The sequence below is a fragment of the Rhinolophus sinicus genome, linkage group LG02, assembly GCF_036562045.2.
Source record: "Rhinolophus sinicus isolate RSC01 linkage group LG02, ASM3656204v1, whole genome shotgun sequence".
NCBI lineage: Eukaryota > Metazoa > Chordata > Mammalia > Chiroptera > Rhinolophidae > Rhinolophus > Rhinolophus sinicus.
Genome location: NC_133752.1, coordinates 187,047,572 through 187,069,820, shown reverse-complemented (window position 1 = coordinate 187,069,820; position 22,249 = coordinate 187,047,572). Strand labels below are relative to the sequence as shown.

The 22,249-nt window shown below is 43.1% G+C and overlaps 1 protein-coding gene and 1 pseudogene across 6 annotated transcripts in view; both read right to left on the bottom strand.

The window, feature by feature from the left end:
* RFX4 (regulatory factor X4) overlaps positions 1-22,249 on the bottom strand; it is a 137,401-nt gene that overhangs the window by 11,860 nt on the left and 103,292 nt on the right. For 5 of the 6 annotated variants that reach the window (XM_074326253.1, XM_019728443.2, XM_019728445.2 and 2 more), the window contains 3 exons: positions 12,741-12,860; positions 12,023-12,184; positions 36-198 (listed from right to left, as the gene is read on the bottom strand). In XM_074326253.1, coding sequence (XP_074182354.1) covers positions 36-198; positions 12,023-12,184; positions 12,741-12,860 — 445 coding nt within the window. The remainder of the gene's footprint in view (positions 1-35; positions 199-12,022; positions 12,185-12,740; positions 12,861-22,249) is intronic. The other variant, XM_019728444.2, reaches the window with a different exon arrangement.
* LOC109445804 (keratin, type I cytoskeletal 18) lies at positions 17,589-18,717 on the bottom strand (annotated as a pseudogene).

Sequence of the window (22,249 nt, the reverse complement as noted above, 5' to 3'; positions counted from 1 at the left end):
AAAAAGTAAGGCAACATGGCAGGAAAGTCACTTACCCGTGCTCCTCTCTGTGGGGATAAACCGGTATCCTGTGTGTGACCGAGGAGGAAGGCACGTGAGTACTCCTCATACAGGGGAGTTGCTGGGGGTTTTCCGCTGGGGACCCCGCCGCCGTCGTCACCGTGTACGTGAGAGACCACGTGTATGACTGCATCGCTCCTGCAGAGACAGTTAAGATGCATCAGTCACTCATACAGCTCTCGTACTCCTGGTTCTTCCTTAGACACTTCAGAGGCTTCCCATGGCTCTTAAGCTGAAAGGCAAAACCTTTACAAAGTATGTGTCTCTGGTTCAGCTGACCCTACCAGAAGCATCCCCTACCCCTGCCTTTGTTCTATCTGATCCAGCCGTAATAGCTTTCGTTTTCGCATGATGCCCAGCACCACAGGGCCTTGGCACATGCTCTTTCTGCTGTCTGGAACCCTCACTCTTCCCTTAATACCCATGCATTCTTCATCTCTCAATCCCGAGACGCTGTCTCCTAATCCCAGGCTAGATCAGCTCTCACACTGTACTATAGTCCTTCATGGCGCCTGTCACACTTTGAAATCGCACATTCATTCATGGATGCGATCTGATTAATGCCCATCCCCCCCACCCCACCAGACTGTAAACTCCATGAGGGTAGGGCCTTGTCTATTTTGCCCACCACTGAATCCCCCCCACCAGTGTGTAGCACACAGCCTAGAGGCCAAAGGACTTTCCATAAAAAATTTAAAAGGAAGAAAAGGGAAAGGAGAGACAGCAAGAAGCAGGGAAAGAAGAAGACAAAAGAAAGCTTGAGGCAACGTAGCTCAGACAGGCACAGCAGAATAACGTCTCAATACTCAACAGGTGTTAAGGACCCAGCAAATTGCTTTAAGCAAACGTAAGTAGATTACTGGGCTCTGCTTGCCCAGGTCTTTTTGAAGATTATTAGACAGTGACCTTAACGGTGACCTAGTCCATACATATTCTTAACTCTACTAATTTACTTTTTAATTGGATACCTTGAAAGTCCTAGGGACTGAGGAAGAAAAAAACCTGACAAAACCCATGAAGATGCTTAAGAATTTTATGAGGTGGTTAAAATGTAAAAAATGGTAACTTAAGAAATCACTAATAATAATAATAAACTCATTTTATTTAATAAACTCATAACTTGACAATAAGCTCATGAGCTTAATTTCTGATAAATTCTAGAATGTTGACATAGTGGAGATGAAACCTATTTTAGAAGTTAGAGGGACTAGGATTCAACAACCCCTCGCAGTCACATGAAAAACTGAAGAATTGGTGAAGGGAGACCAATTTTAAGAAGTAAAAGAGAAATCTTGGTCCACCAATTCTGTATCTTTCGCAGCAGACCATTTCTATCTTAAAATTCCTCTGGAAAGATAAAGGTTTCTTTAAAAAAAAATCCAGTCCATTCCATCCCCAGGACTTTGCAAAGAGCACCTGAGAGCAGCTGCGTTGACGGACCAGGAGGAAGGACAGGTGGGTGGATCAGCTCGTGGCAGAGGAAGCCTTATTCCCAGGAAGGAATACTCTGAACGGCACCGGCACCGGCACCGCATGTGAAAATGGAATCCTATTTTAAATACATTTGTTTAGTACTAAAAGAACTCTGTATTGAACCCCTTTGTGAATTGGAGAATCTTCTGGAATGCAAATAATGTCTTTTTTTTTTTTAAGTGAAGTGACAAAGATCCATTCCAAGAGCACGAAAGGAGACACCGTTTATTGAACATCTAATATAGGCCAGGCACTGTGCTAAGTGCGTTACAGACACCCTTATGAAAAATATTATCTCCAGTTCATAGATGAGGAAACTGAGAGTTAAATCTAATGGAATGTAAGGGAGTGTATAGGAATAGAGAAGATTCGAGAAGATAAAATAAAAGTGGGAGTGAAAGAAGAAAGCAAAACAAAATTGGAGCCAAAAGTGCCATCAGGAATGAGGTGAAACATGCATCCCCTAAAGGTATAAATTCTTCCTACAGGTGGGCCTTGAACTTGGCACCGAGTTTTCCAGGAGCCAATGCTAAAAGGGAAACCTGACAAGTTAGGAGTCGTACTGTCCTTGGAGGTAAGAACAGACAGGAATTTCTTCCAGACGCCTCATAAAGAGGCTCCACGTCCCGATTTTCAGGACTGTTCCTTATGCCAACACTGATTGCAGGCTCCTGGTGTGACACAAAAGTCCAATTCAGGGAAATGCAGGATGTTAAGTACCTGCCCCAAGATCTCACAGTGAGTGGGGGGCCGAGTCGGGCTCTGCACCCTGCAACGCCACATGCTTTCCACTTACTCTACCACAATGTTTCTTTGCTCTGAGTCCTAGTTCTGGCTGTGAGATTTTGGACAAGCCTCTTAAACTTAATAAGCCTTTCTTCCATCATCTGTAAAACAGGGATAATAATATCTATCTTCAAGGACAATTGTGAGGAAAAGTCCTGAGATAATACACATCAGAGCCTGGCACGGAGCAGGCTTTCAGTGATATTCAAGCACTCTTCCTTAGGAGTTCAGGTATTTTTATATCAGACTTGCTTAATGTAGAAATTTATGTATATCTCATTTCAGATTCTAAGGAAGAAAGACAAATTTCTTGGGTCAGATTCTGTCATCAGGGATGAAATGTTTGAATAGCAACAGTAATGAATCTGATTACGGCAAACTTCCATACATGTTTTTTTGCAAAACCACCATACTGGTGTCCTTATCCACCAGTATGGCTAAAAGTACGCCCTCCTAGTTTGCACATCTATATCATATCCAAAAAAAAAACCCCACAAAAAACAAAAAACACACAACCAAATGATAATAACTTTAGCACACTGTGTTAGACACCATTTACAATAACTACAAGAAGACTGGAAGGAACCCTCCCTCAGACCCCTTTTGACCAGGTTCCAGGAGACTGGATTTTACCTGATTGCCCTCCTCTGTATTTTGAACTGCATGTAAAATTACTGTTACAATTTTTAAAAGTATCCTTTTAATTAAAACGGGTTATCTCTAGGAGGTAGGATTGAGGATGGTTTTAAAATTATTCTTCATTTTGCTTATCTGTATTTTTCTATAATGAATGTGTACCACCTCTGTGAAAAGAAAAACATTATTAAACTATATTAGACGAATTTTACAATTGGAAGTGGAATTGGAGGGGGGTGGGAAGTTTGAGAGAACAATGAACCAGCCACAGCAAGCAAGTAATTAACCCTTGAAGCCCCTGGGACCTCAGGAGAGCACAGCGAGGTCAGTGGGGATTGAAAGGGGGCAGCAAAGGAAGCCAAAGGATTTTCTCTTTTCCCCCCAAGCAGTAGGAAGACGCTGTGATAATAGCCAGCACCTGAGAGAATGCGGCAGAAGAAGTTACTTTTGCGCGAGCTCCTGTTGACAGCAACTGTTCCTTATTCATCTCTGTATCCCCAACAGAGGGTCTGCCAAATAGTAGGTGTTCAGTAAATTTTTGTTCCATTGAATCTGTTGTTGAAGGAGTAAATGCTGCTAGAAACAGACGTTATCAAACAAAAAGCTAGTGGAAGTCTTGGAAAAATGGGCTCCTGTGGTCTGGGAAACAAAACCCCTAAATGGCCATGTGCCAGCAATCTAACAGACCCACTCAGGCAGGCTTAAGCAGATTAACACCTACTGGCTTGGGTGAGAAACCCTTTTTGCCTGGGTAGCAGAAAATAACACCCCTTGCATTCCCCGTCCTACCCAGTGGGACCTCCAGTGAGAATTGCTGGTTCTTCTTTTTGAAGGAAACTAATAAAAGAAAATCTGTGCGGTTAACAGTTTGTGCTAAATTTTTAAGACAGCTCTAATGCTTTTCGTTGGTAAAACAATTAACGAACCTTCTCTATTTGTCTAATTCTCATATCTTTCTCTTATTCTCCCCTCCTCATTCCTCTGCCTCTGTTTGAAAGTCTGACGACAGCGTTGGAAGCCCCTGATCTTTGAGACTCCCAGAGATCCTGTAGGATTCGGGAATCCTATGAAGATAAGTTGTCCCTGTTATAGCATTGAAACTGCGGGAGAGGAACATTTTCTTTCCTTTCCATCCCCAACAAAGCATTCTGTTTCCTGGGTGCTTGGAATATAATAGGCAGTCACTAATGGTCTGTTGGATACATGAATGAAAGATTGATTGACCATCCAACATAAACCAGGCCTCGTGCTAGTTTCTCTTTATACATTGACTCACTGAATCTTCACAATCACTTTTTGAGGTAAGTAGTATTACCTCCATTTTCAGGTGAGACAATCAAGGCCCAAAGACTTGCTCAGGTAAGTGGCAGAGTTGGGATGTGAACGCAGACCTGCCCAGCTCCAAGCCTTTTCCTAACAATCTCTTCTCACACTTGAATGTGCACTGGAATCACTGGAGCTCTTGTTAAAACGCCCATTCTGATTTAATAAGTTGGGAGTCCAGCCAGTGATTGTGCCTTTATAACCCGCTGGTAAATGATGACAGTGCTGTTTGTCCACGGACCACACTTTGAGTAGCAAGGCTCTACCACACGCTGTCTCCTGCCGTGCATCCTACGCGGTGAGGGCCATCAAAAAAATCAGAAGTTGTGAGATCACGGTACCGACTTGTGAAAAGTTAGACTACTTCTCAGCCTCCCTGGCCATGCCTGTCCTTCAGATCTGGGCTAACCTGTTTGAACAGTTTCCCCTTTGGATTCTGTGAGCCATCACAGATGTTGCTCAGGTTCTGAGCTAACCTCAGCCTTTTGTTAGTACCTTCCTGAGAAATAAGCTCCTTTTAAGTATGTCCAGCTTCTAGCGCTGCTCTGCCCTATAGAGTAGCCATTAGCCACAGGTGGCCAGTTAAATTTAAAGTGAAATACCATGAACAATTCAGTTTCTTAGTTGCACTAACCACATTTCAAGAGTTCAGTAGCCACATGTGGTTAGTGTCTACTATTTTAGACACCTCAGATTAAAAACAAAGTTTCCATCATCACAGAAAGTTCTATTTGAACAATGTTGCATGACAATATTTGATACCATACAAATATTTCATGTGACCTTCAAGATTGAGACAGGGAAAGAAGATTTCACACACACACACACACACACACACACACACACACAATCTCCAGCCTCACTGGCTGTCATCTATTCTATCCTCAAAGTAGTTGTGCTGAAGGAAAATACCTGCTGACAATTGAAAACCTCATCTGTTTGAGTTAAACTGCATCAATAGTTCCATAGCCAAAATCTAATTGACAGAACTGACCAGGGGTGGCGAATCAGTCACCTGCCAGAGAGATGTGTTGATTCCTGCTCTGGCTCCTGCCTACCTCTGCAACTTCCTCTCCTGCCACTCTCTCCCTGGCTTGTATATGCTCATCAGCCCACACTATGCCAGGTGCCTTTCTCCCTCAGGCCTGGGCACACACTGCTCCCCACTATCTAACATGTTCTTTGCCGCTCCCCAACTTTCACGTGCCTGACTCCTTGTAATACTTCAGGCTCAGAAGAATGTTACCTCCTCAAAGAGGTCTTCTCTGACTACCACCATCTAAAGTGGGCCCCCATTTTATACTATTCCGTAACATACTATTATTTTCATTATGACCCTTTGAAATGATATACTGGGGTGCCAAAACAATGTACACACATTTTAAGAGATGTTATCTATGTATTACTTTTTGAAGTTGAATTGAATTACGGTAGCAATGAGTGGTATGACGTTTGCTCAAAAGATGGTGTTAATCAAATGAATGTTAGCGTCATTCATTGTATTACAATTTTAAAAGATTTTTCCTTTCTCAAAATGGGTGTACATTTTGGTGGTTTGGTTCTGTATTGACTTCTCTTACCCACTAGAACGTAAATCTCATGAGGGCAGCGGTTGTGCCTGTGTTTCTCACCTCTGTACCCCGAGACATGGCACAGATCACACAGGGAGGACACGGAATGAACAAACGAATGAGCAAATCCAAAGGTCCCAACACCAAGCCAAGACCTTGATGGTGTCAAGTCAAGAGCAGATTAAACCATCTTTTTTCAATCCTAGCTTCTATTTCCTGATTCCACTCTTCGAAGAAAAGGAAACATCAGGGATGGAGGAGGGGGCAATTCACAGGCAGTGGCAACTTGGAAGTTTTGTAAATGAGTCATTGCGGGCTCAGCCAGGGCGGCAGTGGCCACCATACCCCACTCAGTTTAGCTGCCCTCGGATAACTGAGCTTTTGTTATTTGGAAAGACTAGGGGCCAGTTATCTTTGTTGCATCCTCCACAGATGTAGAGAAAACGCAGCTGGGCAGGCAGATGTTCTACAGTTAGGGCCATTTATGAGGAATTTGCTTTATTTCTTTAGGCATCCTAGCCTCTCAGTGATTTAATTTGCTGGTTTTGTGTTGTCGGGAACTCATGGTGGGAAGGTGAAAACGTGAGTTTAATAGTTAACTTTTATTGTCATTGCTGAAGGAGGGGATACTTAAAATGACATCATAAACAAGGTCTTGGAACCCTTTGGTGGCCTGACCCGGACAGAGTGGGAGCTTAACATTTTACTTAATATGACATTAAAGAATTGCAGCCCAATGTCATGTTAAGTGAGCACGTCAGTTTGGTACCACCCGCCATGCTCCCGAGGAGGAAAACAGCCAGTTTTCCTTAAAGAAAGTTAAGGCTTCTGAACTTTGCTGGGCAATGAAGGAAGTGGCAAGCTTACAAAGTTAGAAAAAGAAAATGGATCAATGGGCTAGATTTTTCCTTGTGGAAATCTGTTAAAATGGAACCCTTTAACCAGTCTCTCACCAGAGTGTTGTCACAGACTTTAACACACCCAGTCAAAAGTGGCCACGCATCGGGTTCAATTTTAGGTGCCTGATAGTCCTCTCCTTTCACTTTCTTCCCCCAACCTCCTCTAAAAAACAATTAGTTAATAGTCTTAAGGAGACATATTTAGAAATACACGTCCATGTAGGTGCGGACACAGAACTAGATATAGAAATAAGTAGAATGGCTGTACTCCTAGTGAATCATAACTCATTAGCTACACTAACATCAAAAGGATGCCAAAGGGTTTTGTGCAATGAATTAATTTTCTCTTTGTGCTCACCAAGCAGACATAATACAGTTCTCTTTTTCAAAGCTGAAAAGCGGGAATGTTGTCTGTGAAAAGTGAGATACTGATTTGTGGGAGAGTCGTGGATGCCTGATTCGCCTTGACTCTCAGTAAGTCGAACGTGAGAATAAGTACATCATCTGAGCATTCAGTGACATTCAGAGGATGCGAGGAACCCAACAAAATAACTAGATCACATGCAACTTCATTGAAGGTGTTAATAAACTGTTTTAGCCAAGAGTTGTCTTGTTTTATTTTACCCACTCCTTCATTTCTTGCTTCCTGGTTTGGGTCCTTTTAAAAAAAAAATTGGTTTTGCTTTTTTTTTTTTTTTTGGTTAAACATTTCAGATCCTCTTTTGGAAAGTAATGGTATATAAACAAGCAATAATTTTAAGATGGAAATAAAAATTAACAGGGCATGAAAACCATATGCTAACTTTAAAAAAAAGAAACATGGCAAATTCATTGTATATGATTTACAATAATTGCTTTCCAATTTACAATATTGTCCAGTGAAAAATTAAACCAATCCCCCAATTTAAGAAGCCTACCGCAATAGATTTCCTACTATCTGGGTGTATATCATGGATAAATAATTTGTGCTTTATAATGTAATATCTATAAAACTATACATGTTGTTAGGAAATTATAGTTATGTTTCCTCCAAGAGCATGACCCATAATACATGCCAAGATCCAGTCTCATTCAGCATTGGAGTATTTCAGAAGTGGTACTTGAGAAAAATATTACATATATTTTTACATAGGATGACATTTTTAATGCCCCCTGGAGATATCTGAGAACAAAGCTGGAATGTGCCAAAATCTTCAAAGGTTACAGTCATCTGAAGAGAACCTGGTTCACATTTGTATTTCTAAGAAGCTACTTTTATGACTCTTGAACACATTGCGCAGAAATCTCTGAGCACGTTTATGATATTCCTGTGGTCTGACTGTCACACCTGCCATACCTTGGGGCCTCCAAATTGCTACGAAGAAAGCCAGGCCCACTCACTAGTAGCTGGGTGAGAATTATGAAGAGATGCTAGAAATCTTTCACACTCCTCCAGGTCCCTTATTTCCTCAGCATCTCCTTGTTTGTTAGGTTGCTACACTGCAAGGAAGGTTCCACTCAAATTGTTTCTGCTTCGTAAAGCAGAACTGTTTTATTTGCATATTTTCCCTGTTTGTTTCAGAAGTAAGGTTGCTATCACTGACTGACTTAGGTGTGTGGTCTCTGGGGGTGGGGGGCAGTGGGGTACGCAGGCAGGATTGTTTGGGTAAGTGGCTCCTAGATGCTCTTACTGCCCTTGGTCCTTCCTGAGGGAGGCAGGAGACTCGGGATGGCTGCCCCATAACTCAGGTCTTAGAAGACCCCCCTGAGCAGCTGAAGAGCTGTGAACAGTGCTGAAGTTCCCTTTCCTTTTTTATTTTCAATGAATAACATTGTTCTTTACAACTCCCCGTCCTGAGCCTTCCAAGCAGGAACTACAACCACCCACTACGGAGGGAGGTAGGAGGGGGTCATGTTCTTCCTCCTCAAAGTAGAAAACGAAACACGATTTGAGGTACATCTATGTAAAAAATTAGATGATGCTCAAATCTAAATTTCCACGGAAGAGAAGGACTCTGTCTAGCTGTGTAGCTGAGGTGAAATCCAAGCTCGATCGAATGCCAGTTACTGACAACCCTACTTTTCAATACTCCTGAACAACCCAGTCTCCTTAGAAGCATCTGACAAAGGGCCACTGGGTTTGTTGGCAAGTTTCTGCCCTGGCAAAGTACATTAGAGGCACTTTACAGGCTCTTCATCATCTGCTCATTTCCTCTCTGAGTAGCTCCAGTTCGGGAGAGAGGGGAAACTTTAGGAAAGGAATTAATCAAAAGACTGCTAGGATATACACGTCAAGTTTCCTGAAAATGGTATGCTCTCTTGCCTCCAAGTCTCTGTACTATTTGCTTCCTCTGCCTGCAATACCTTCTCTCTGCCTATTCAGCCTTCCCAGACCCTCCAAATACAGGTTCAAGCCCCCCTTTGTCCTTCCCGAACACCCTGACCCTTCTCGCAAGTTAGCTCTCATCACATTATATTGAAACTCATCAGAACCCTAACCTCTACACACTAAACTCCCAGGGGGCAGGGATCACAATTCTCTTGTTTGTATCACCAGCTACTAAAGTATTTAGCACACAGAAGCCAGGGAGAAGTACTGATTGGATAAATAGATAGATGGATGTCTGAGTGAATGAATGGATAAAAGACAACATCCTAAACAGGGCAGTCTCACCCTATTTATTTGGTCTTTGAAAAAACATAATTTAGTTCCCAGTCTATTTTGAAAACTAGGATATAACTAAGCCCGTGCTCTGAGGGTCTGGAGGAAGATTCTAACATGGAGGGTGAGGGAAACGCCAAAGAAGATGAGTGGGACTTTACCAGAAGCTGGAGGAGGACAGACAGTACTGGGGTGGAACAGTGTTAAAGTGCTTTGGCAAATGAGAGTTCTTGAAGGCTTTAGTGTGAGGCAGTGGGTTGTTTGCCGCAGCACCTTGAAGAGGCACAAGCTTCTGGAAAATGAGCCCAGCGGGCAGTGTGCAAGTGAGGAGACGAGACCCTGGAGGCAGGTAGCCAGCCTGAGAGTCACTGCAGGGGTCCCTGACAGATGGGAAGGCCTTGACCAGATGGCAGTAGTGGGGTGGGAGGAATGGGCCAGTCAAGATGGGTATTAGAACACCCGGACTTGGGGGGTATGGGGGGAATGCCAGCTGTCTCCCCCAAATCTATTCTCCCTTCCCTACCTGGGGACACACTATGCTACATTTTCCAGCCTTACATGAGGCCATGTGACCAAGTCCTGGCTGGTGGAATAGAAGTGGAAGTGACATGTGCCGCCTCCAGGCCAGGGCTTTTAAGAAAGTGGATTTTCCCCCTCCGAAGCCACTTTCCATTTCTGCCACCTGGTTACAGACTTGACAAGGCCCTAAGGCAGTGGTCTTCAGACTACTGAGCGTGAGCATCACCTGGGGGTTTGTTGAGCAAAGCGCTGGGCCCCATCCCCACCCCCAGAGGTTCTGATTCAGTGGGTCAGTGCAATGGGACCCAATAATGAGCATTTCTGACAAGTTCCCAGGAGATGTCGATATTGCTGGTCCAGGGACCACACTTTGAGAACCACCGCCCCGGGGTATGGTGGAGCCTCATATTGAAAATGGTTGCATGAAAGAGAGCCTGCTCTCCGACCTAAACACCCTGCCAGGACTGTTTGCAAGCATGAAATCGATTTCTATTGTGTTAACTCCATCCCTGTTTGGATCTATTTGTTACAGTAGCTTAGCCTCTCCTAACTAATAATATAGGGATTGAGGGAAAGATTTGAAGCTGACTCCCAGATTTGGTGCTTGGGTAAATGACAGCATAGTAGACAGGTTTGGATGGAAAAGACAATGAATTAATGATCAGTCATACCAAGTGGAGCCCTCCACGCCTCAAAGACTGCTCGGTTCCCCTGCCCCCACCCAGGGCCCACCCAGCTGAAGGTTGTCTCTGCCTGTGGTTCCCGTGTCTGCTCCTCTCCTGTTTGCTGAGTCCTTCGTGTCTTTTAAGGTTGCCTTTGGTTCCTTCTCACCTCTCCTGAAGGCTTCCGTCCTGCCTGCCAGAGTTCAGATGGGACGGAAAGTAACGGTTCCTCCCTCTGAACTCCTGTAACCCTCTGGGCTGTGGCTCTCAGGTTAGTGGTGTTAATAACAGGAACCGTTTCTATCTGGAGAGCATTTCACTGCTAACCAAGCACTTGGGCCTTTCTTACCTCATCTCATCCCCCCAGCAACCATGTGAGATAACCTGGAGGTACACACATTCTCTATTTATTATTATACATGAGCTAACACTTATTGAATATTCCACATATGATATAACATTTCTACCAGTCTTGTGAGCAAGGACATTTGTTGAATTGAGTGAATGGATCCATTTATGTCTTCTACTGACCATGGTACCCAGGACAAAGAATATAACCTTTCTTTCTCTTTAGTTCCATAAAATGGAACAATATCTACCTTGCAGCGTTATTGTGAATATCAAGTGAAACAATTATTCGAAGGTCCTTTGTATATCATAAAAGTAACATCTGGACATTAGCAAGTAGCGATTCTCCTCCTTGTAACATCAGTTTTCCATTTCCAAACCTTGTTTGGCATCCAAGCTCCTCTAGGATGTGACGCCACCTTACCTTTCCAGCCTTACACGACTCCTTCATGGACCTCCTCCTCCATTTCAGCTGAAGGTTACCATTCACTGTTGAAAAGGCCCTACCCTTGCCTGCCTGTGTGCACGTGCTTACATGTCCTCTGCCCAGAAGGCCCTTCTGCTATATCTCTGTTAGTTAAAATCAAGTTCCAGCTCATACCCCTTCCTTTGTGAGGTCTTCCTTGATACCTCCGGCCAGATGGACTCCCTCCTTCTTTGGGGACTCTACAGTGTTAGTTTATACCTCACTTGTTGCTTCTGTCTTGATCGTAGCCGTCATGGCTTAGCATGTGGCTTCCTGTCTGCTCCACTTTCCAGGGATGCCTCTCAGTTTCTGGGTCATAGAGAGCTCCCTTTCCCGTTTTCAAGAATGGCTGCATATTACTTTATGTTTGATATCATTTTAATCGTTTCAGTGGCTTAGTTTTTTGGGGGGTGCACATTTTATTATATACTTAACCTGCCAACTTAAGAACAGAAGCATAAGGAATATATAGTATATAAGCTAATAAATGAGTAACTGCAAGTCATCCATAAATCCAGGAAGATATTCAGGTTTGGAGTTGTTTTGCAGGGGTGGGGTTGGAGGGAAGAATGTTTTTCCAGAATGCTCCTATTTAAACATCAACTCCCCACTCATAGCCAAGAGGGACTTTTTGTTACCTGTAGTGCTGAGTCCAGTGTACTCAGGGGATGGGTTGCTGACAGGGGAGGACGGAGGTGGCACTTCCACAGACGTGGCAGATTTTGCTGGAGAAAATGATGGCACTGGTGAAGGGGTTGGCGGGGCAGCATCTGTCAAGATAATCTCTTCTCGGACTTCTGCTGTGAGTAGAGAAAGGGTGGTTAGAGCCAAAAGGGTGGTAGAGCCAAAGGTCAAGTCAACTTATTTTTAAGGAACTTTTAAAAAATGAAATATTCTGGGGTGGCCAGGTGGTTCAGTTGGTTAGAGCGTGAGCTCTGAACGACATGGTTGATGGTTCGATTCCTACATGGGCCAGTGAGCTGCGCCCTCCGCAACTAGACTGAAGGACAACCACTTGGAGCTGATGGGCCCTGGAGAAACACACTGTTCCCCAATATTCCCCAATAAAATTTATAAAAAATGAAACATGAAATATTCTTTCTAATCTGTGTCATGTCACTCCTCTGCTTAAAACCCTTCAATGGTTTTGCATCACCATGATGGTCTGCAAGGCAATTCCCGTACACACACATGCCCACTCTAAAGAAGAAAAGGACATTATTGGTCTCACACCACTTGACCTGCTTACCACAACTCAATTCTTTAGGGTACAGAGCTGAAGAAACACAGAGCACAGACGTAAGGATACAAATCCAGCTGCCAAGCAGGAGGATTCCCAGTGACCCGCTGGCTTACCAGTGCTTCCTTCTCCCTTCATGGCTCGCATGAGCTCATTGGCCCGCTCCTGACAGTGCAGGGATTCTAATAAGTAGAGAACGTAGTCATCAAACATCAAGTGAATTAGGTGAAAAGACCCTGGTGAGAGAAGAACCAAACGGAAGGGTAAGTCATGTCAACTTACGTCCCCCTGGTCAACAGCAATAGTACACTGTGCTCCAGCGACTGTTCAAGACTCTCATTCCCCATCGGTTATAATCTCCTCATGGTCAGAGGTCACTCTTCTTTGCTGTATCCTCAGCCTAACCTAGTGCTTAGCATAAGGTGAGTGTAGTTATCACTTGGTGACAGTGAATCTTTTCCTTGCTCAGACTATCAATATGACATCATCAAAAATGGCACCTATTGAGCCATGTGTCCAAATGCTTCTGAGCTCCCCCACATGCACTGGGCTCATCCTCATCCAAGCACCTCCCACTTGGTTCAGCACTTACTGACATACAAGAGTGTCTTTCGGTTTTATTTCTTCCACAAGCATCTCTTAGTTCCCTGGTTAGACTTGAAGGATATCCATGGCAGAGACACTGCCTTTTAGTTCAGTGGGATCTATCAGGGACCTGACATAATTCTAGGAGCAGAACACAAGTTCTGAATTTGCAGCACCTGAATTATTTCCTCACATGTTCTGAGACCTCCATTTAGCATATGATTCTTAGAAAAGATATTCAATTGAAAAGATTTGGTGGTTTCAAATACTACTCTTCATTTTCAATTTAGAGTAGGTTATTTCATAAAAAAAGATGTAAACAATCATTTAAAAAGATTTTCCAAAATGCGAGTTTCTCTGCTCAAAGTTGTATATTACTTAATTTAATATTTACAACTACTCTGTAAGGTAGGTACTTTTATTCCTATTTTGTAAGTCAAGTGCTTGTGCAAGATGACAAAATTAATAGATAATATATTATTTCAAAACCATCTATTTTTACATGTCATGCTGCCACCGTGGACAGTGGAATGATCCACGTGTGGTAGGGACTCAATGTCTGCTGTAATCAAGGCTTCATGAATGCCAGAGTCAGAGGGACCAGGCCTTCATCTCCAGCCCCGTGTTTCCAACTCCCCAGGGGACATCTCTGTGTAGATATCCTGCTCCCATGAAATGTCCAAAATATCCCTACAAGCTGACTTCCTCTTCCTATTTCCCTTGAGGGGAAGTAGAATATACCACCCCCAAATATGTTTTTTTGGGGATATGGATTATTTTAAGCTGGGTATTTTTAAGAAACCAAAGACTCAGGAAGAACCTTTGGCCTTCCCACACTGCCTAATAGAATTTAGATGGGGGACCTGCTCCTAGAGGGGCAATATCATCATAGATAATTACAGTTTAATAGGAACTAGTGTGTGATAGACAGGGAGGAACCTAGCAAGGCCCAGTTTGATCAAAGTCCTCTTGGTGTCCCATTGTTAAAGACAGCCCAGCAACATTTGTGTACCAAACATTTGCTTTTCCGTCTCCATGGGAATTGCCTTACTGCCCTTTGAAGTCCCAAACCACACACCCCTTCTCCTCAACTTAGATGGCATATAAGCCTCAACTCACTGATGTGTCCTTGGGCCCCAAATTCTTATGGAACCCCATATGTACGTGCATAATTAAATTTGGTTATTTTCTCCTGTTAATCTGTCTCATGTCAATGTGATTACTAGATCAGCCAGAAGAAAAGAGGGAAAAGAGGGGAAATCTCCCGCTCCCCCACACCCTCCAGTTTGCTTATTTTCCTTGTGATTCTGTCATTACCACCACCACCACCATTATCATTGTCACCATCACCATCACCATCATCACCACCACACCATTTACTGAGTGCTTACTATGTGCCAACAACTCTGCTAAATACTATACACAGATCTCATCCTTACAACCAACCGTGAGTTAGATGGTGTTATCCTCTCTTACAGATGAGTAATATGAGTCTCTCCATCAGTAATTGAGTAGGGATTTACCTCAGTTGGGTCTGGCTTCAAAATCTGTTCCCATTTCCCTACAGATTACCTAGTCCAATTGCCTCATAGCACAGATGGGAAAATAAGACCAGATGGCATAAAGGACTTGGTCCCCAGACAGGCCATTTGAGTTGTGAGCTATGCCCTTTCAAGTCTCAGAAATAGGTGACAGGGTCCAGTTGGAGGTTTTTGGGTGACTCCTCCTTGGTGGAATTTATCGATTTTCTCCTTCATTGCTCCTGGCTTCTGCACACACACACACACACACACACACACACACACACACACACACCCTTCATCTTAGATGAATTCTTTTGGCCTAGGACAATCTTTGGCTTAACTCTGAGGCCATTGGATGCGGAGCAGGCCATGCACATCTACTACCATACCCCTCTCTACGGAGCATGCCACAGCCTCCGATCCTCATGCCCACAGGGCTCAAGGCCAAAGTCCCCTATCCTGCACTTTCTCCACATTCTTCCTCCATCCCTAGGGTGATGTCTGTTTTTTAACCCCGTTTGGATTTCAGCAAGGTTCAGTTTTTGCTGAGTCACTGTGAGATGCAGTCTCTAAAACTAAGCTTTCCATCCGCTTCCCCAAAATAGGTCCTGTGAACCACTGAGGAGGTACAGCCCTGTGGGTACCTGCATGGGAGCTGGATCAAACTGTCCAAGTCGAGAGCCAGCTCTGCCACTTAGTACCTGGGACGTCAGATGAGTTACTCTTTGTAAATGTTAAAAACAAATTAAGCTGTTTATTGAGCCCTTGCTCTGTGGCAGCCACTATGTTTAACCACTGTAGATTTATTGTTGCATTTAATCATCATCACAATTGTATGAGATGAGTCATACTCCCGTTTTGCAAAGGAGGAAATTGATGCTTAGTGTAGTAAAGAAACTGTCCAATGCCACACAGTTATTTAGCGGCAGAACTGGGACTTGAACCCATACTTTGCTCTTCTATCGTTCTGCAATATGGTTCTCTAAAAGGAGGACAGTGAAACCCATGTCACAGAACTACCATAATGAGGAAAAGTACACGTTAGGTGCTTAGTAAGTGGTAACTACTGTCATTATCTCTAAGGTCCCTTGTGCAACTCATTTTCTAAGATCCTGTGATATGACTCTTGTTCATAGAGTCAAAGGAGTCAACAGACAGCATCAAATGCTTAAAAGGAAAGTCTCCAAAATGAAGAAATATTTGCAGAGATGTTGCTCTAAGTCAACAAGGATAGAAAGAAACATACTACGAAACAATGAATTAGAATGGAAAACCCTAGGTGGAAAAATGGGTTTAGACTAGTGGTTTTAGCACAGGCAGTCACCTTAGAAATCACCTATACAACCCTTCTGTTTTATAGACAAGGCAACAAAGATCTGATGAGGTGAAGACATTTGCCTAAGACCACATTCTTAGAGAACATCAGAGCTGGACTCGGAGACCTGCATTCCAGGGGAAGTGTTCGTTTGGCGTTTCAAACTCTCTTCCTTAATGGCTCTGATCGATTATCCAATTGGTCTGACCATTTTCAATTATCTTTCCAACGACAGAGTTTTGTAGAGCTACTGCTACCTGCCTACAGTTGTGCTAAGTGCTCTAAGTAGAAAGGAAACTTAAAGCTCAGACCCTGACTCCACAAAAGCTATAGCGTCTTCAGTAAGCAGAAATCAGTCATTAAGATTACTGAGCAACAAACAATTCAGTGCCAGGGTGTCAAGGCTCAGGGAGCAGGGCAAACAGGAGGGGGAGGGGGAGAAGAGGGGAAGGAGGAGCGTGGGGGAGGGGTAGAGGGAGAAAGACGTGTAAGATTGGGAGGAAGGGGGAACCAGGGAAAATAAGAGAAAAACATCAAAGATGGAGCCAGACTGGAAAAAGACAACTATAGCTAATACCTCCTGCCTTATTTCTCTCCTGAGCACCTATCACCATTTGTACTAAGTACTTGTATTATATATTGAATGTATTGATCTTTATCCTATGCCTCCTTCCACTAGACTGTGTGCTCCATAAATGCAGGGATTTTTACCCATTCTTTTCTCACTGCTCTACCCCCCCCCCCCCATATCTAGGATAGTGCCAGGCGCACAGTAGAGGCTCAGTGTACTCGCATGAGTCAAGTGAGCCAACACCAACCAACTACCACACGCACGGTGCTAAATAAAGCTCTTTTAATTTTCCAACAACACTATGAAGAAGGATTATTATTATTATGTTCAATTAATACATGGGGGACTGAAGGCTCAGAGGGTTAAAATCACTTGCCTAAAGTCACAGAGCTAGTGAGCATCAGAACCTGTCATGCCAAAAGGTCTTAGGATAGAGACATAAGGAGATTTCTGTGGTTGTATAGTAACATAATTAATTGCATGGTATAGAATCAGAACATTTCTTTCTTTTCATATGAAAAATTTCAAACACACAGAAAAGCAGAGAGAATTTAAGAATGAACACCAGTGTAATCACCACCCTGCTTTATATTATCTTAATATTTTACTATATCTGAATCAGTTGTTTTTTTGTTTGTTGGAAGAGAAAGATGAAGCCGCCATGTTCCTTTCCTTAATCTCACTTCTCTGCTTCCGTGTTCATTCCCTACGGTAATCACTATCTTGAATTTGGTATTTGTTGTTCACATGCATTTTTATACTCTCACTTCATATATTTATTACCCATAAATAATGTGTTATTGCTTTCTGTTTTCAAACTTGATATACATGGTATCATACTTTGCAGAGCATTCCACAACTTACTTTTGACAACCTACCCCATTGACACACACAGCTCTAGTTTAATGCTCATTGTTTGAATATACCATAATGTATTCTTCTGTTGATATAAATTGTTTACAATTCTTTACTATTGGAAATGGGCTCTAATGAACATATTTTGTGCTGGAAGTGGAAGGTGCAAGAGCACCTGCACCTTCATTCTTACGAGATAAAGCAGGGCCTCATACTCCTGGGTCTGGTGCGACCCCTCTGCCCAGGTCTGGGCCAGCTCTGACTCCAGGTGCAGCAGGATCCTGTTGAGCTGTTCCATCTGCATGGCACGGAGTGCCTCTACCTCCCTCAAGCTCTTCTCCAAGCTGGTCTTCAGATTTCTCATAGAGTCCAGGTCGATCTCCAAGGACAGGACTGTATGTCTCAGGCTGTGTGTGCCTTCTCAGCAGGTCGTATCTCAATGGTCTCCTCAATCTGCTGGGCATGTCTAGCTCCTCTAGGTTCTTCTGAGCCAGCTCGTCATACTGGGCCCGGAGGTCCACCATGATCTTGCTGGGGGTATCCAAGTCCACGGTCAATCCAGCATTGGGAATCTGGTTTTGTAAACCATTTACATCCTTCTCATGGCTCTTCTTCATGAAGAGCAGCTCCTCCTTGAAAGCCTCAATCTCCATCACCAGCTGCAGTCAAGTTACTGGTGTCATCAGTGACCTTTTGGAGACCCCTGATGTTACTCTCCACAGGCTGGTTCATGGCCAGTTCCGTTGACTACTTGACTCTGACGTCATCAGCGGCAAGATGGGCATTGTCAATCTGCAGAACAATGTGGGCACTGTCCACAGAACTTGAAAAGATCTGAGCCCTCAAGTTCTTGATGGTCTTGAAGTAATGCCCCTAGTTTCTGACCTGGGGTTCCTTTTTCTCCAGGTGTTCCCAGATTTTGCTCTCCAGTCTCTGATTATCAGCCTCCAGGATCCTCATTCTCTCCAGGTAGGAGGTCAGCTGGTGATTCAGGCATTGCATAGTCTCCTTCTCAGTCTAGATAACCCCTACACCCCCAAACTCCTGGCCATCCCCATGGATGGACACCCAGACCCTCAGCCACCACAGACACTGATGGAGCGCGACATGGAAACCCGGGAGCCTGAGCCCCCTGTGCCTGCATATGTGCTGGCTGAGCTGCTGGCCATCCGGTCCCAGTGGCTGGGCAACTGCATGGAGCCCTGGTAGTTGGTTGAGAAGCTGGAGCAGGTGCTGAAGCTCATGTTGTTCGGGGAGAAAGGCAAGAGGCCAAGGTGTGGACCGAGGTGGCTAAATCTTTATTTGTTCTATAGTTTGTAGATTCTCTTTTCTTTGTCATCATAACATCAATAGGGAAAGAGAATTTTGTATTTTCCTTTCTAATTCTTAATTTCCTTTCCTTTTCTTATTGCATTGGCTAGTATCTCTAGTTAATATTTATTAGAAATAGTGTTAGAAGGCATTCTTATCTTATTCATGAATTGAATGGGAAAACTTCTCAAGTTTCACCATATAGTATGATGTTTTCTGCAGATTTTTGGATATCCTTTAACATAGTAAATAATTCCCTTCTATTCCTACTTTGCTAGGAGTCTTAAAAATCACACTTGGAAACTGAATTGTATCAAAGAGAGATGATCATATGATTTTTCTCTTATCTGTTGAGACAGTATGCTAAAGAGTCATTTTTCTGATTTGAATCATACTTGAATTCTTGAGTTTTAAAAACTTGTCACTGGATTCGATCAGCTAGCATTTCATTTAGAATATTTTCATCTATCTTTATGTGTAGTTGAGTCATAGTTTTCTTTTCCTCTATTATTCTTCAAATATTTTGAATTTGGGATTATATTACCTTCAAAAAATGAGTTGTATAACTTTCCTTCTTTTGCTTTTATTCTCTGAAACATCGGTTTTCATGTTCATTTTCATAAACAAAGGATTTTGTTTCTTAAAAGTTTAGTGAAAGTTGCCTGAAAAATATTTATGACTGATGTTTTTTGAGGGAAGAGACTTTCTCATTTACTTAATTATTATTTGCTCTTTTTACTAGTATCCTAGTTTGTATTTTTAGTTTACTATCCTTTTGCTATGCTTCTTTTATCTTTCAATTCTTGCCGTATCTTAACTTTTCATATTTTTCCATTATTTCTCAGTAAATTATGATTCTATTCTTTTAGTGATGATCCCTTCATTTTGTTAATATCTTATCTATATGTTTATTAAGTCCAAACTATAAATTTTTCAACAGTCTAAAATTATTTAGTATTCCAAAAACTTAGCATATTTTAACAATTCCTTGAAGATTTTCTTCCCACCACCCCAACTTCTATTGTTTCCTACAATTTGGTTTTACCTTTCTTAAACACACAAAAATTAGTTTTTAACTCAGAATCAGCAGTTAATTGAATGTATTTACATGTTTAAAATTTTCTCTTTTCTTAAAACATGGTCCTCAAATTCTTTGACATTCCTTCCCTGGAGCACTGGGGATCTACACAATACACCCTTCAATCTTGGTAGACTTGTGACTGCTTTGGCCAATAAAGTATGGAGGAAGTCATATTGTTTACCATCTGAAATTGGGTCATAAAAGGCACTGTGGCTTCCTCCTTAGAACGCTCACATGTGGAGCCCTGAACTCACCATGTGAGAAGTTTAACTGCTCAGAGGCCACCAAACTAAGCTCCAGGGAAGGGCCACTTGAAGGCACCTGGCTCTACAGTCCTAGTTATCAAGTCATTCCAGCCCAGGCACCAGACACGTGAGTGCAGAAGCCTCCAGATGATTCCAGCCTCCAGCTGTTGATTCACGATCAGCCTTTGAGTCTTCCCATCTGAGGTCCCAGACATCACAGAGCAGAGACCAGCCATCCCTGCTGTGCCCTGTCCAAATTCTTGACCCACAGAACTCATAAGCATAAGAAAATGATTATTTTAAGCCACTAAGGTTTGGGGTAATTTGTTAGACAGAAAAACTAACTAGAACACTGTTGTTTCTTCTATTCTAGACTTTAGCTATGGCTTTATTTTTCTTCTTGCTGAAATGCATCCTTTAATAGTTTTTTTTTTAAGTGAAGTTTTATGGGTAGAAAATTCTCTTAGTCTTTGTATAACTGAGTATCTTTACTTTGCCCTCATTCTTGATTAATAGTTAACAGTTCTTTGTTTTCAACACTTAAAAGATATTGTTCCATTGTCTTCTGCCATCTCTTATTACTCATGGTAGCCTAATTATTGTTCTTTTGTCTCATAGCTTTACATTTTTAAAAATCCATCAATATGGATTTAAAAAAAAAAAAACATCATCGAGGATTAAACAAATTTGTCTCGCCTTTCTGTGCCATGCATCTGAGCCCAGGGTATTTGTCTTAATTGTGATTACTGAGAAAGCATGGGTTTTGTGGTCAGGACAATTTGATTTTGAAAAGAGCTCCACCACTTGCCATGTTAGCCTTGGGCAAGAAAATGCTCCACGCTCCCTTTCCACCTCTGTAAAAAGGTACCTGTTAGTATCTGCCTTGCAGAGTTAATGTGAGAATTAAGTGGTAGTATGTGCTTCCTAAATATATGCTATAATGATGATTATCTTGCCTTTGCTTCACATTCTCCTTCAGCTTCCTCACCTGTTGAGGGCAGTAAAAGGGGACCTTGCAGGTGGTTGTGAGAATTAAATCAGACAGTGCCGACTATGTCTAGTGTACACTATGCCCTCAGTAAATGTTACTTTGTTTTCATTATTAGCATCCAACTGGAGAAAGAGGAGGAGGTGACAGTGTGGCAGAGCACGAGCTCTAGCCTGGGAAAGATTCCAGGAGGAGCTCAGCTCAGTTTAGTGTGTGTGCATGGGCAAGTCTCCTCTCCTCTCAGGGTCTCTGCTTCCTCTCCTGCCTACAGGGAAAGCAATTCCTGCCTCCTCGTGCTTGGTGGGGTCCTGAGTGACACTTCTAACGTCAAGGTCCCGCAATTTGTAAGGTCTCGGTAAGAGAGCCAGGCCTGGAGAACGAAGCACAGAGAAGCAGTCTGGACGGCTCGGTCATGGCCACTTGGTCTGGCAGCCGCTCCCTGACAGAACCATTCCCATGTGGCCTCCCCGGCCCTGCCCGAGTGAACTTGGATGATAGGCCAGAAAACAAGTGCGTAACGAAGTGAAAACTTGGGGAATGATATACAATCCTGGCCCATTAGCTGTCAAACCCAGGGCTGCCAAAGCATTTCTGGGAACTATTGCTGCCTTGCAGATGTCCTTACAGTGGAATAAGGGGCGACTGGTGAAAACCCAGAGTGATAGGGCAATGGCACCTGCGTTGACTTGGGATCCAGATACCCTGTGAACTGAAATCAGAGCAGTCAACTGAACATAAGTTTCCTTTCTTAAATAAAAACTCCAATTTCCTCCGCTCTCCTAGGACTAAAAGTTCGTTGCCCACTAGCCTACCTTTGCTGACTTAATTTTGCTAGAAACCGCTGCCTGCAGCAAAGAAAGAAAGTCTGACTACGTTAGTTCATAGCATAGGCTCTTTCGGTGAAAAGGAATTAGGGAGAAAAGAGTGCAAAGGAATTAAGGAGAAGAAAAGAGTCAACTACCTTTGAAAGAGGTTGTTCTGGGAGGAGGTGATTGAGTGCCCCACGGGATCACTGTCATCCCACACGATCATTTGCTGGTCAGCCTGCTACGCCGACACACAAACCCCACAGCATTCGCAGCGAGCAGGATCGCGTGGGACTTATAAGATACATAGAGCTGGCCCCTGCCGTTGGGGGAGGGGACCAGCGA